Here is an 11,992-nt window from a genome sequence, read left to right as displayed (position 1 = left end):
AATGTTTAATATTAAACTCTGGTTCACTGACATGTAAACAGTCCCTTTAATGATTACAAGGCACTCCACATAATGACCGTATCATAAAAAAAAAAAATCCTATTTCATTACTTTACACAGTAATATTCCACCCTAAGTTTTCAAGGCACGTTTTCTATATGCAGTTATTTGTCACAGCAAGGTGAAAAATCCTATTACAAAGTTTCTTAAGTTCTCTTTAAAAAGCAAAGGTACGCTTCTGTAAAACTAATTTTACCTCGGGTATATTCTAATGGCAGTTCAGAGGAAGCTCCTAACAAGATGTCCAACTGTTCACTCATACCTTCACTCTTGATTGCAATTTGGTTTTTCTCAATACGTAAAAGGCAACTTGGCAAGTGTTAAAGTACCAACAGTTTGTGCCACTGTTATTAACAGACATGACCATAAAAAGAACCACCTTCCAAAATTAAGGTAAGTGCAGTCACAGGAATAATTTGTTCACAAGCTTGTCAAGGTCTGCAGTATTCAACATGTCAACACCGATATGCAATCTTAATCTTTAGGAATGCTGACTAATGGGCAAAAGGCTAAACATTCTGTTTTGCTGTTGAAATAGATTCAATTATCATCAAGGATGTTTTAATTTTTAGTGTCAGACTTCAGTTTATGGCTATTTCTATGATTCTGTGATAGACAACTGAAGTATATATAAGTAGTTCAACTCCTGGCATAACTACAGACAGAAAGGAAACAGAAGGGGAAACAAGGGAAGGAGAGGGCAAAGGCTGCTGACACTGTAGTTTCTCAGAAGAGGCAAATGCCCTCACATTCTACTTAGCTGAGCAGAAAGCAGAATTCATTCAAGAAGCTTAGCTGCTTAAACTCAAGAACATTGTATGATATTGGTTGACAACTCCTTTCCCCAGGAGGTAACAACAAGTAACATAAGCTGTTACTTCATTCAGAATTCTCAGTTCTTTAAACTGTACTTGTTAGGAGATGGGTCTTCTAGAATTATAAACTTTAACACCATTCTGCATTGAGCAACGAGCATATTTTGTCAGAAGAACCCCAGCGGTCTGCTTCTCTGCACACAAGTCCCTATAGAGGAAATAAAGCAGATGACATTGGCATTAGAGATACTTTCATACAAAAGGAATCCATGAAATACTTGTAAATATAACAAACCGGATCAGGATATTGGGAGAAAAAAAAACAAACCACGAAACTGTAACTGTTACATAATGCTTCAAATTACCTTAAGTTGAGAACTTGGCTTTGATATTTAAGTGACTGGCAAAACAACATTATTTACTCCAGAAAGAAGGATTTTGGTTTTTACAGGGAGTTGGTTGTTTTTTATTATTACTGTTCTCTAAAGGTTTTCAATCTAGCAAAACAGTTAGCTTTGAACTACTTAATTAGAGCAAATTTAGAGACACTCATACGGGTCTGAGGGTTACCATCTACATCTGCTCATGTGTATCCTGGCTGAGTATTCCAGGCAGCACTGGAATGTGAGTGTTAAAGAAGGAAAGACACAGCATGGGAAGCCTATACAGTTCTTGTGTCATAAATCTGGAGACTGTTTACAGATGTCAGAAGGTTCATCCTTTGAGTTAAGTATGCCTCAATCAATAGGATCTGCCTTCAACAGTAAAATCAGCTTTTTACACAAGTTTAAATCCAACAAATATAGCTACAGTTCCCACAGGTAGGAATTCCACTCATACAGAATCCAGTCATTTACAATGGGAAGTACAGTATTTGAGGCAATCATAGCTGATAAGTCAGCTATGCAAAAAGGGAAGAAGATAACACTACTTTTAATAAAGATAAATATATCCTATGATTCTATGATCCTTACTGTATATAAGGGGCAATATCCGGTTCTGTCCACTTTTCCCGTATGCTGAATAAGCTGTTGAATCTTTCCTGATTTCCTTCAGGTAAGTCTTCTACTTTTAGCAGGAAGATGGTCTCTGGTCTTGAGCTTCTATCCACAAGAGCCAAGCCCTGTAGATCAGCATCAGAGAGGAAATGTTAAGGCAAAACAAAATTCCTTCTTCCTGGCAATAATCTGTACAAGTTGCCCTTAAACATGCAAAGCATTCTAAAACTGCACTATGAAAGGCAAAGTGAAAAAGTATCATAAAGGTGCTGTTCTACAGGCAGTGTTTATCACTTCCTATATGACAAGAAGGGAAGGTGAAGTCCACTGAGTCCCAACACCTCTTTGCCTCCTCAAGCAAAAGGATTTTCCCAGTGCTTGCTACTCTGCTGGCTGCCACCCCGGTCTGCCCCACAACAGCTTCAGTTTCTGTTCTAGTTACATTTACAGATAACAGCTGAAACTTTTCTCCAAACAGTGAAATATGCCAGACTTGCAGAAAGCTCAGCTGTCCTGATTCGAGACCACTGGCGCTCACGGAGGATGTAAGGAGTACTTGAATTCGAAAGCTGACACAAGTAATACATCAACAACCATTAATTGATAAAATGTATGTATTACACAAGGCAGGTAACAGCCTACTTCTGAAAGAATCCGTACTTCATGTTTTTACCTGAAGCTGATCAAGCCTTGTTGTCATCCCTTCAGGGACACTTTGTTGCCAGACTTCTTGAAACTCTGATAAATTGAATTTAACTGCATTTTGCAAAAGCATTTGTGCTATAGCTCTGCATATTTTATCTTCATGCATCTCAAAGTAAACCTCCCCTGCTGAGAAACAAAAAACAGGTTATCTTGGTTCTTGCTTTTTGATAAAAGAACAGAGTACAGCCTCATATTTCCATTCTGCTCTACAGTCTTCTACAAAGCAAGTACTCAATTTTTGATTTTCCTCAGGGAGAATCTGACTTGGTATTACGTTGGACAAATGATGGTATCTTCTCAAGTGCAAGATATTCTGTGTGCGTGCAGCACTGCCCCAGCTACAAGTATTAATTCATGTCAATAAACATATCTGCCCTTCATCTTTTCACTTTGCACAGTAACACTTTTTCTTACATCTTTCATTCCTGTTTCAGAACGGCTTGTGTTAAAGTGCTTGCTGCCTGTGGTTGAACAATTCAACAAAACTTTCATGTCCTTTATCACCTTTAAATTATCATTATTCCCTTCATCAACTCATATTTTGTTTCACACTGACTTGACTAAAATTCTCTGACCGATGTCAGGCATAAACACTTCCTTTGACTTTTTCAGCCATCTTAACTTCCTGCAAACTTGTTTCTTGTACAACCTGTCTGAATATACTAAGATTATAATTTGTGTCACTCCAACTACTTTCCTTTCTCTTGAAAAGTTGAGTGCAACTCCTACTATACTCAAAGGTGAGCTGAAAGCAACTGTGGGGAAGAATTCAGATTAAGGCACAGAAATATTCTGTCTATATGTGAGATGGGCAATGGAGATTTAATCAATACAATCAGTAGGTCTTGTGGTGCAGTTCAAGGGACCAAAGGCAGATGTCTACTTCAGGCAGGTTGAATTCAGGGAGATCTATGTGCCATTCACTATTTACAATAGCACAATTGCTATTTGTTTAATTGCTTAAACATCCGAGACCTCCTACAGGAGATTCCACCTAAATTTTACTGGTCATCTGTGTTTAGTCACAAAATTATGGTTTGTAGACACCTAATAAATGACTCCCAGTACTTCTGTTAGTTCCTGATTTTTCCCCAGTGTCTCATACAGTTTAATAGTCCTTTTTCCTATGAAACTTTCTCTAACCATTTTACTCAGTTTTGGCTCACTGTTTACTCCCTCCTTTTATTAACATTGTAGCAAATTGATTTGTTTGGGCCATCCTCAGGATCTACATTTACTCAACAATACCCATTTTCTTTATGCAAAATTAAAATACGCATGCTTTCCCAAATTTACCATCGTCAAAATATCTCCTTCCATAGCTTAGAAGAATGTGTTCTATCATCGATCTGGGGGGAAGGAAAAAAAAAAAATCAGAAATCAAGTTTTAAAACTGCTCATTAGACACTACAGAAACAGTTACCAAGAAAATGAAGGAACAGGTATTAGGGGGTGTATGTCAAGGAGAACTGAGGATGTGACATCTTCATGCCTGAAATGAACAAATTCCCAAAAACTTAGAAGCAAAAGAGAACAAAAGGGGACAAAAAGGACAGATAGAAGTTAATTCTGTGTGTTATTTCTGTCATCAAAGGTCTCTTCCACTGTCTAGTTTTAAGTAACAGAAACTAAAGGGCATAAGGAGAATAAGGAAGGCTGACTCTTGCAAAGTCACTTCTTTGCAAATAGAATTGTTTCAGTAGTGTGGCCAGCAGGGTGATACCACACCTTAAATCCTGTGTTCAGTTTTGGGTCCCTCACTACAAGACAGACATTGAGGTGCTGGAGCAGGTCCAGAGAAGGGCAGTGAAGCTGGTGAAGGGTCTGGAGCACAAGTGTGATGAGGAACAGCTGAGGGACCTCGGGTTGTTTAGTCTGGAAAAGAGAAGGCTCAGGGGAGACTGTCACTTCTACAACTACCTGAAAGGAGGTTGTCCTGAGGTGGGGGTTGGTCTTTTTTTCCTAAGTAAAAAGCAATAGGACAGGAGGAAATGACCTTAAGTTGTGCCAGGAGAGGTTTAGACTGGATATTAGGATATTTTTTCACCAGAGGTGTTATCAAGCACTGGAACAGGCTGCCCAGGGCAGTGATGGAGTCACCATCCCTGGAGGTATTTAAAAAAAACATGCGGATGTGTTCCTTAGGAACTTGGCTTAGTGGTAGACTTGGCAGTGCTCAGTTAACCATTGGACTTGATGATCTTAAAGGTCTTTTCCAACCTAAACTATTGTGTGATTCTATGGCAAGTCACAAATTTGGCAGTTAATTATCACTTACTGATTAGTAGGCATTTTTCTAGAACTCTGGCATAACATTACAGCATAACTGCAGACACTAATACTAAAGCAAGATTTCTTTTTGAGCCAAAAGCCAAATAAATAGCAAATGCTACATACTGTAAACTTTGTTTGAATGGTAATCTTCAATTATTTCATGACTCCAAACAGCAGTACAATAAATTAAACTCTTACAGTCTGGATTTACTAAAACAGAAAACATGCCACATTTCATACGTTATACAAGAGGTAAACTAAACCTTTTTGGCTACCTATAGCTTCAGAACAAGTATTTCAAGATTGCCAGCAATTTACAGCTTAAGTACATGCTACTTCCATAATTTATAATTCAGCAGTGATGTTTCTACTGCTAATCAGTGAAAATATTACCAATAGACACTATGGTCAGTTTACTAACCTGTCTAAGCTAGTAACGGCCTTGTATATTTTAGAGGCAAAGAAAAATGTATCATTAACACCATGGTAACTGGAATCTACAGTTGTAAGACCATAATTCTAAGAAACAGTAATTAATGTAATTAATTAATAATGATTGTAAACAATTTTAAGTACTAAATGTAAAGGCTTACGTGGGCTCTAGAGATCCAAGTTCCTCAAGGCAGGTACGTAAAGGAACCTTCTTTAAAGACCAGGACTCCGAGTCTATTAGCTGAATCACATGATTCAAGAGTTTCATCTCATAGTCAAATTCCAGAATTCTCCAATATCCTGCCAAACAGAAAATCACAAATCAAGACTTAGGAGAACATTAATACCTTAATTCTATTCCCCTGTACATATATTACAGGAGCCTGGACATTTAGATCACACCTTTACAAAGTACAGCAGCAACATTCTGGCCTTTTCAGGATTAAAACTTGGAAACAGAAGAGAATAGTAAAAGCAGTTGTAGAGGAGAAAGAAGTTAAATAATCTCTATTATTCATAACTGTTTATGTAGATTAACTGCCACAAATACAAAGACACTACAAATTCCATACAAAGATGAATCAGACCTGGAAAAACTAGTAATTCATTCAGGCATAGAACTGTATGAACGGAAGTGGCTGCACTGGCCCTGAAAAGTGACAGCTCAGGTCCAGGCTAGTACACAGAAATCTAGATGCGACAAAGCACATATGAGGTACAACGGTGTTGTGCAGCTGTACATGACAAGGAAAGGCATCCACGAGATCCTCACCTACCTAATGGGACAGTACAAAGACAACTGACCAGAGGTCTTTCCAGTGGTGCTCAGTGATGGGACAGGAGGCAAAAAGCACCAGTTGCAACAAGGGAAATCCCAGCTAGTTATTTCCTTGCAGAGGGTCTAACACAGGAACACCTTGGACAAAGCTGTCCATGCTTGGAAATACTTAGAACAGAACCAGCCAAGGTTACATGCAGCCATGCCATAAAGCAGGGGTTTGGACCTGGTAACCTCCAAAGCTCAGTTCTGCCCTATATTATTCTGTGACTCCAGGACTACTGTCACGTTATGTCCAAGTGAGGGTTAGGATTTGGCCAAGTAAAGGATGAGTAGGACCTGTCCCAAGGTGAGACACTTGCTCTAGTCTTGCCTCACATGGTAGGAAGACCTCCGAGATAAAACCCAGTCTGGGATGAACAGCAAGCTATGAAAGGGCTAGGGTTACCTAAGGATTAGCTATTTTTATCTCTATAACTGCAACACTCTAGAACTCTTCATCCATGAAGAGGACCGGCAGCCAAAAAAATATTCATGTTATGGGTGGGATATTCTGATGGCAGTGTTTGTAGCAGTACAGAAGGAATTACCCTGGGAATAGCCAGACTGGTCAGCGCCTGCTTGGTTTTATCCTTTAGATCAGCTTCATAGCAGCAGAGAACATAGGAACTATGGAAGCAGACCTTGGTGCTTTGAAGTGACTTGCACCTTGAAAGACGAGGATGTAAAATGGGCCTTAGAAAAAGGAGACACATATTTTGGGAAAAAAAGCAGGGTTGGTTCCTCATAAGCAATAATATTCTTTAAAATAATACCTTCAATTTTGCAGGCATCTATCACCTGCAAATGGTGCAGTATTTCTTCTTCGCTTGCTTGAATCAGACTTAACAAATCTTCTGTTGTATACTGCAGTAAGAGGAAATAAAAGAAATAAACACGTTTTACTCCTCCTTTGCCTCAGCAAAGCATGCTAAATGTATTGTAAGATGTAATGAAGAGTAATGTTCCCCTCCCTGTATACTCCAAGTTTTGTAAGGTTTACCACATTCTGAAACCTTTCCTGTAACTTACATTTTCTCAAAGAGTTATGCAATAGAAAAGCCAGTCTAACTACAGGGAAGTCTTTGTGCCATGCACAGGCAATACACTTGTATTCCCAGGATGTCAAACTAGCACAAGTAGGCATCTTAAGTAAGGTATACCAGGAAGAATGAAAAGTAAATGTGTTCCGTTTTTCCTAAATCACTTATTTTAACTTGTGAGATTCAAAGAATAGGCAAACCAAAAAGCACTCATCCCTTTTGGACAGATGTCAGAACTCCACCTTAGTACCTCCACTGAGGGAAAGATTCCTCCAGCATGACCTCAACAGATATGTGTTTTGGTGTCTGGTAACCAATTAGCAGACACGTAGTACAGCCCTAGCCATAATATGAACAGCTTCTTGCAGAACAGTTACTTGGAGAGATGAGTACTTGTAGAGATGATAGGGTGCTGTAGATACTGTCTGTGGTAAAGTTTTAGGAGATATAGGATGAACAGAAGGTATCATGAGGAATGAAGTATAAGGAAAGAACAGACTTAAATCCGTAGGAGACAGGGCTTCATAAATTCTTTTATTCACCTTACAGCCTTTTTAATCAACTTTAATATTAAAGTTTTGTTGATTATACTGTAAGAATAGTTCTATCAGAACAGAAAAAATAAGAGTTAAGTACCTCAGATCCATTAGACTATGGGAACACAAATGGAAGAAATCAATACTAAGTTTGGAACAGCCACATGTTAAAAAAAAATTTAATAAATATAGAAAGGTCTTTGCTTTTTGCAGTACCATTCCTATTAAACATCATCAGGCTAAGCAGCACTGAACTCGCAAGAGTATTTCAGCAAGGGATGACCATATTGTACAGTACTTAAACACTGCTAGTAATTGAGACTAAACATATCCCAAGAGTCATTTGTTTTCAAATAACCAGTGGCAAGATAAGAATTGTCTATCAGCTATATCTAGTTTTCTCCAGTAAGCTGATATAGGAAATATTCTCCTTCAAAACAGAGAAGGATGGTCCTCAAACTAGGCATTAATGTCTGGGGAGACACTGACATGTTTTTATAATAGTTGTTCAATATTAGCAATAAATATTATTCCACATGACTTCCTTTCTCCTCCCTCCCCCCCCCCCATTGCTAGTCACTTTAAGCCCTTTTTTCTCTGCCATCCCCTGTTCTGTTGTATGTCTCTCTACACCTAGACCAGAATAGATGGGAGAAGGCAGTGCTGGGGGAAAAAGATTCCGAAACTGTTCAAAAATTAGTCTGTTAATAGTCCAGAAAAAGAGAGGCAGCATTTTTCTCCAAGGGAGAAAAGTACCATCTGTGTTTGTACATCCAAGCACAGATGGTTTGGTAGTATCAGCTTCAACCAAGTGTCAACATAAAATACTTTTGAGCAACCATTTCTGGTTTTAAAGTCAAAACTAACAAAACACCAGGATTTTTATCAGCCTTTTATCTGAGATCATATGCTGCACAGTCCAGGGCTCTCAATTACTCTTTAGATCCTAAACTGAATTTCCTGGAAACAGAAAAGGGCAGCAGGACAGGATTTTGTGTTTTCCCTTCTTGTAGCATCAGTCTTATTCTCTGCCACATGCCATCCTTATCATGCATCTCCTTGCATGTCATATGCAACTCCTTGCTTCTTCACATCATGAATTACTGACGGGCAAATGATTTGCACATGGGTGTTTTCCTTTCTTGTAGTGTCAGTCTTCCTCTCTGCCACATATCACCCTTATCATGCATCTCCTTGCATCTAGTATGCAACTCCTTGCTTCTCCTTCGCATCATGAATTACTGATTGGCAAATGGGTGTCCTCCACCCTCATACACGGCACGTCATACATTCACACCCGAAGAAGGAAAGGCTGAATTACACCTTAGTGGCTATATAACTTTCAAGGAATTTAGAAAAGGTTCTGGAGACTGTCTTCAAGAAACTTCCCAATTGAAGAGGGAAATCCCCAGTCTCTTTCAGTGTCCTTCCTTTTCCTCTCTTTGCTAAAAACCCAAAAAGGTTGCTTACCTGCCACTCAGCAAAAGTGCTAATAATCACCAATTTGTATAGGCTTAAAAAATTAACTCAAAGCAGCACTGTGAAACATGGGAGGAAAGGCATTTTTCTAGTTAAGAATATATCTTCACTTTAATCTGGCCATTAACAATTACAAGAAGGTAATTCACATAGCTGACTGACCTTTGAAAAGGTCGAAGCCTGATCCTTCTGACTATCTGGCCCTCCATAGGGATCTTCCATTAAAAGCTTTCTCAGTTTCTTCAGTTTTGGTCGGCATCTCCTTAATTCCCAATAGTTATTGGAGAAACCAGCAATCTACAAGAAAAAGCAAAGACTCTTAAAACATTTTAATATAGCATTTGGATTCAAAGCAACTTATCAAAAATGATCAGCAAAATGTGGTAATCTCGTCACTGAGAACAAGTGCTTCAGAAGGGTAAAATACAAGAAGTTATAGAGAATAAGAAAGTAGAGAATTAACACAAACAAACAAAAGCCCAGAAAGACACACCTGTGAATGAATAATATTACAAGATGCTTGATCTGCATTCAGCTGTTCTGGAGTTTTGCAACCAGGAACAAACAGCAGCATATTTGAGGTATCTGCTATTTTCATGTCATAGGTTTTATCTTTGCTGCACAACACTGCTTTTTCATCCTTTTCACCACGGATTACTAGGCTGGAACAGAAACATCACAAAAATAAAGATGTATTTTTACTGCTATTTCAGAATGAATAGCTATTAAACTTGTCTGATATTTTTTTGTATTTATACATTGGTAAGGAAGTTATAAAATGCAGTTCTATTTGGTAACAGCAGTAACAGCACACCAAAATAGAAAGATGTAATTATCAATTAATCTAAAATATCTTAAGTATGTTTTCTCCTTTCCTTTTTGAGTTTTCCCTCTCTGAAAGACAATTCAAGGTATTTACGCAGATCAATTTTGAATCACCTCATCTGCCTATTCACACAACCCCCCCAAGCCTAATTAAGTGTTGTTTAAAGCCTGAACTAGTTCACTGATATTTGAAATTAGATTTCAACTTCAGTTGTTCTTTAACGTGGACTGAAACTGGCTAAATATGAAACAATAAAGTAAACACAAATTCTGTCTGTTGTGCAGCACCCGTCAGATAATCCCTTCTCAATAACACGTATGTTTTCTTGCAAGTAATTCCAAGCAGGAAAGAAAACCATCTTCTAGAGCATTTCAGGAGAAATAATACAAACCCCCCTCTCCAGCTCACATACCTGATTAAAAAGAGATTCTTAATGAGGACGTGGTAATACCACAGCAGGGGAACATTGAGGTCTTCCCAACTATTTGAGGCTATTCTCATTATAAAGAGTTCTGATATTGTCTCATTTAAATGCTTTTATTATGTCACCGGCATTGCAGCAAAGGTAAGATTTTTAAAACCGTATCAAAAACTTACCTAGAATCTGCTCTAGTCCAGAGTTAAATGCCAGGCAATCACCCCATGAAACGCCTATGCTAACACTGTACATCTTTTGCTGTTTCTCTCACAGGCACCCTGCCATCCACCCGACCTCAACAGTTCCAGCGCCTTTCCTAAACCCAAAGTGTTTGGCCCCTATATTTATAGGCCTGATGAGAAACTCTTCTCCGTTTTGGCTAAAGGTCTCCTCAGCAGCAATTTTTCCATATGTAAATAAATAAATGAATAAAACGCTTCTTAGGTGTTACTAGTATAGTTTTCCGTGTAACAGAGCCAGGTTTAAGGGACAGTTACATCGTCACACAAACTGTTTTAGAAGAACAGAAGTCTGGAAAAGGCCACGTTTAAAAGCCATCAGTTAAAGATGGAACAGCACAGCCCTGCCCCATCTCCATCCTCACGCACAGCGGGCCGAGCCGTAAGGGTGAAAACTCCCGTCTACCGCCGCGGGGCGGGCTTGCCCCGGTCCCTCAGCCTGGCTCGGGTCGCCGTCCCGGCCACCACGGCAGCTGGGCCCCAAGAGACGACGGGTGGAAGTTGCCACTATCGCCAGGCCGCGCCTCGCCTCAGCGGACAAGTCCCACCGCTCCCGTACCTGCATCCCGCCTCGATCTCTGCGCAGAGGCCCGGCTCCAGCTGCAGCAGGCAGCACCCTCCGGCGGCCGCCTGCGGCCCGAAGCTGAGGCAATGTACTACCGGCAGCAGCTCCGCCGGGTTCACCTTGGCCGTCTGCAGCGTCGCGTCTACCTCCGCGCGGTTCCGCATGGCGCCCGCAGGCCGACCCGTTCCGAACCCCGCGCCGCAGCGTTATCCCGCCCCACGCCGAGGCGGTGCCTGTCGCGGCAAGGGGCGGGACGGCGCGGGAGGCGGGCGCAGGCGTTGGGTTGATTCTCTGGTTGACTGCCATTCTCCTGGCCGTGGCCAGCGGGGCGGGCGGCAGCACCCTTGTGTGAAATACAACAAAACCAGACCTGATGTATGAGTCCCTACCCAGCTCTGACAGAGGCAGCACCCTCTGGGTTCTTCCTTAACACCGCTGCATGGGAGCAAGGGTGGAGAGAGGGAGGCCAACTGCCCGAGCCACAGTTACAGTGTGGAAGTAAGTGGAGAGCACCCACCAGCATCGCCCCATCTCTGCTTCTCCTGTCACCACAGGTGCGGGGATAGCCTGACCGAGAGCAAGTATCTGACAGCGCTCGTTGGCACATGGTCCCTTAGGAAAGGCTCTGCATGGTCTCCATGAAGGGGTTCATGTTGTGGCCTGGCCTAGGGTATGGCAAGTGTGATTATTGCAATGAAAATAGTCTGCAGCTCAGAGGTTCAAGAGGAAATCTACTGACATTCTTAAAACATAAGTGAAACATGAAGCAGAGGTTCAGAAGACAA

At 40.5% G+C, this 11,992-nt stretch overlaps 1 protein-coding gene across 3 annotated transcripts; it reads right to left on the bottom strand.

Annotated features, from left to right (window-relative positions):
* Positions 1-685: 685 nt before the first annotated feature.
* On the bottom strand, positions 686-11,451 carry DSCC1 (DNA replication and sister chromatid cohesion 1). 3 transcript variants are annotated; one of them, XM_057415246.1, is made up of 9 exons: positions 11,202-11,451; positions 9,653-9,821; positions 9,322-9,456; positions 6,878-6,968; positions 5,446-5,584; positions 3,875-3,927; positions 2,547-2,704; positions 1,850-1,998; positions 686-1,083 (listed from the first exon to the last, which is right to left on the bottom strand). In XM_057415246.1, exons 1-9 carry the CDS (start codon positions 11,369-11,371, stop codon positions 975-977), a joined length of 1,173 nt encoding a protein of 390 aa, XP_057271229.1. In that variant the 5' UTR covers positions 11,372-11,451; the 3' UTR covers positions 686-974. The 3 variants fall into 3 exon arrangements, with proteins under 3 accessions (XP_057271229.1, XP_057271230.1, XP_057271232.1); XM_057415247.1 differs by having other exon boundaries at positions 2,547-2,701; XM_057415249.1 differs by lacking the exon at positions 11,202-11,451 and adding an exon at positions 10,583-10,712.
* Between the last annotated feature and the right edge of the window lie 541 nt (positions 11,452-11,992).

Source organism: Pezoporus wallicus, unplaced genomic scaffold (genome assembly GCF_028554395.1).
Source record: "Pezoporus wallicus isolate ANWC-B61680 ecotype Strahan unplaced genomic scaffold, APGP_CSIRO_Pwel_v1 contig_3812, whole genome shotgun sequence".
In the NCBI taxonomy this organism is placed as follows: Eukaryota; Metazoa; Chordata; class Aves; order Psittaciformes; family Psittacidae; genus Pezoporus; species Pezoporus wallicus.
This window is presented reverse-complemented; position numbering and strand designations above follow the sequence as displayed.

Excerpts from the sequence above, each read along its gene's own strand:
- DSCC1 (XM_057415246.1), bottom strand. The coding sequence starts at position 11,371 with ATGCGGAACCGCGCGGAGGTAGACGCGACGCTGCAGACGGCCAAGGTG. Across the intron at positions 9,457-9,652 it reads GTAATATTATTCATTCACAG|ATTGCTGGTTTCTCCAATAA; the intron begins GTGTGTCTTTCT and ends TTTTTCTTGTAG. Across the intron at positions 2,705-3,874 it reads AAGGAGATATTTTGACGATG|CAGGGGAGGTTTACTTTGAG; the intron begins GTAAATTTGGGA and ends TTTGTTTCTCAG.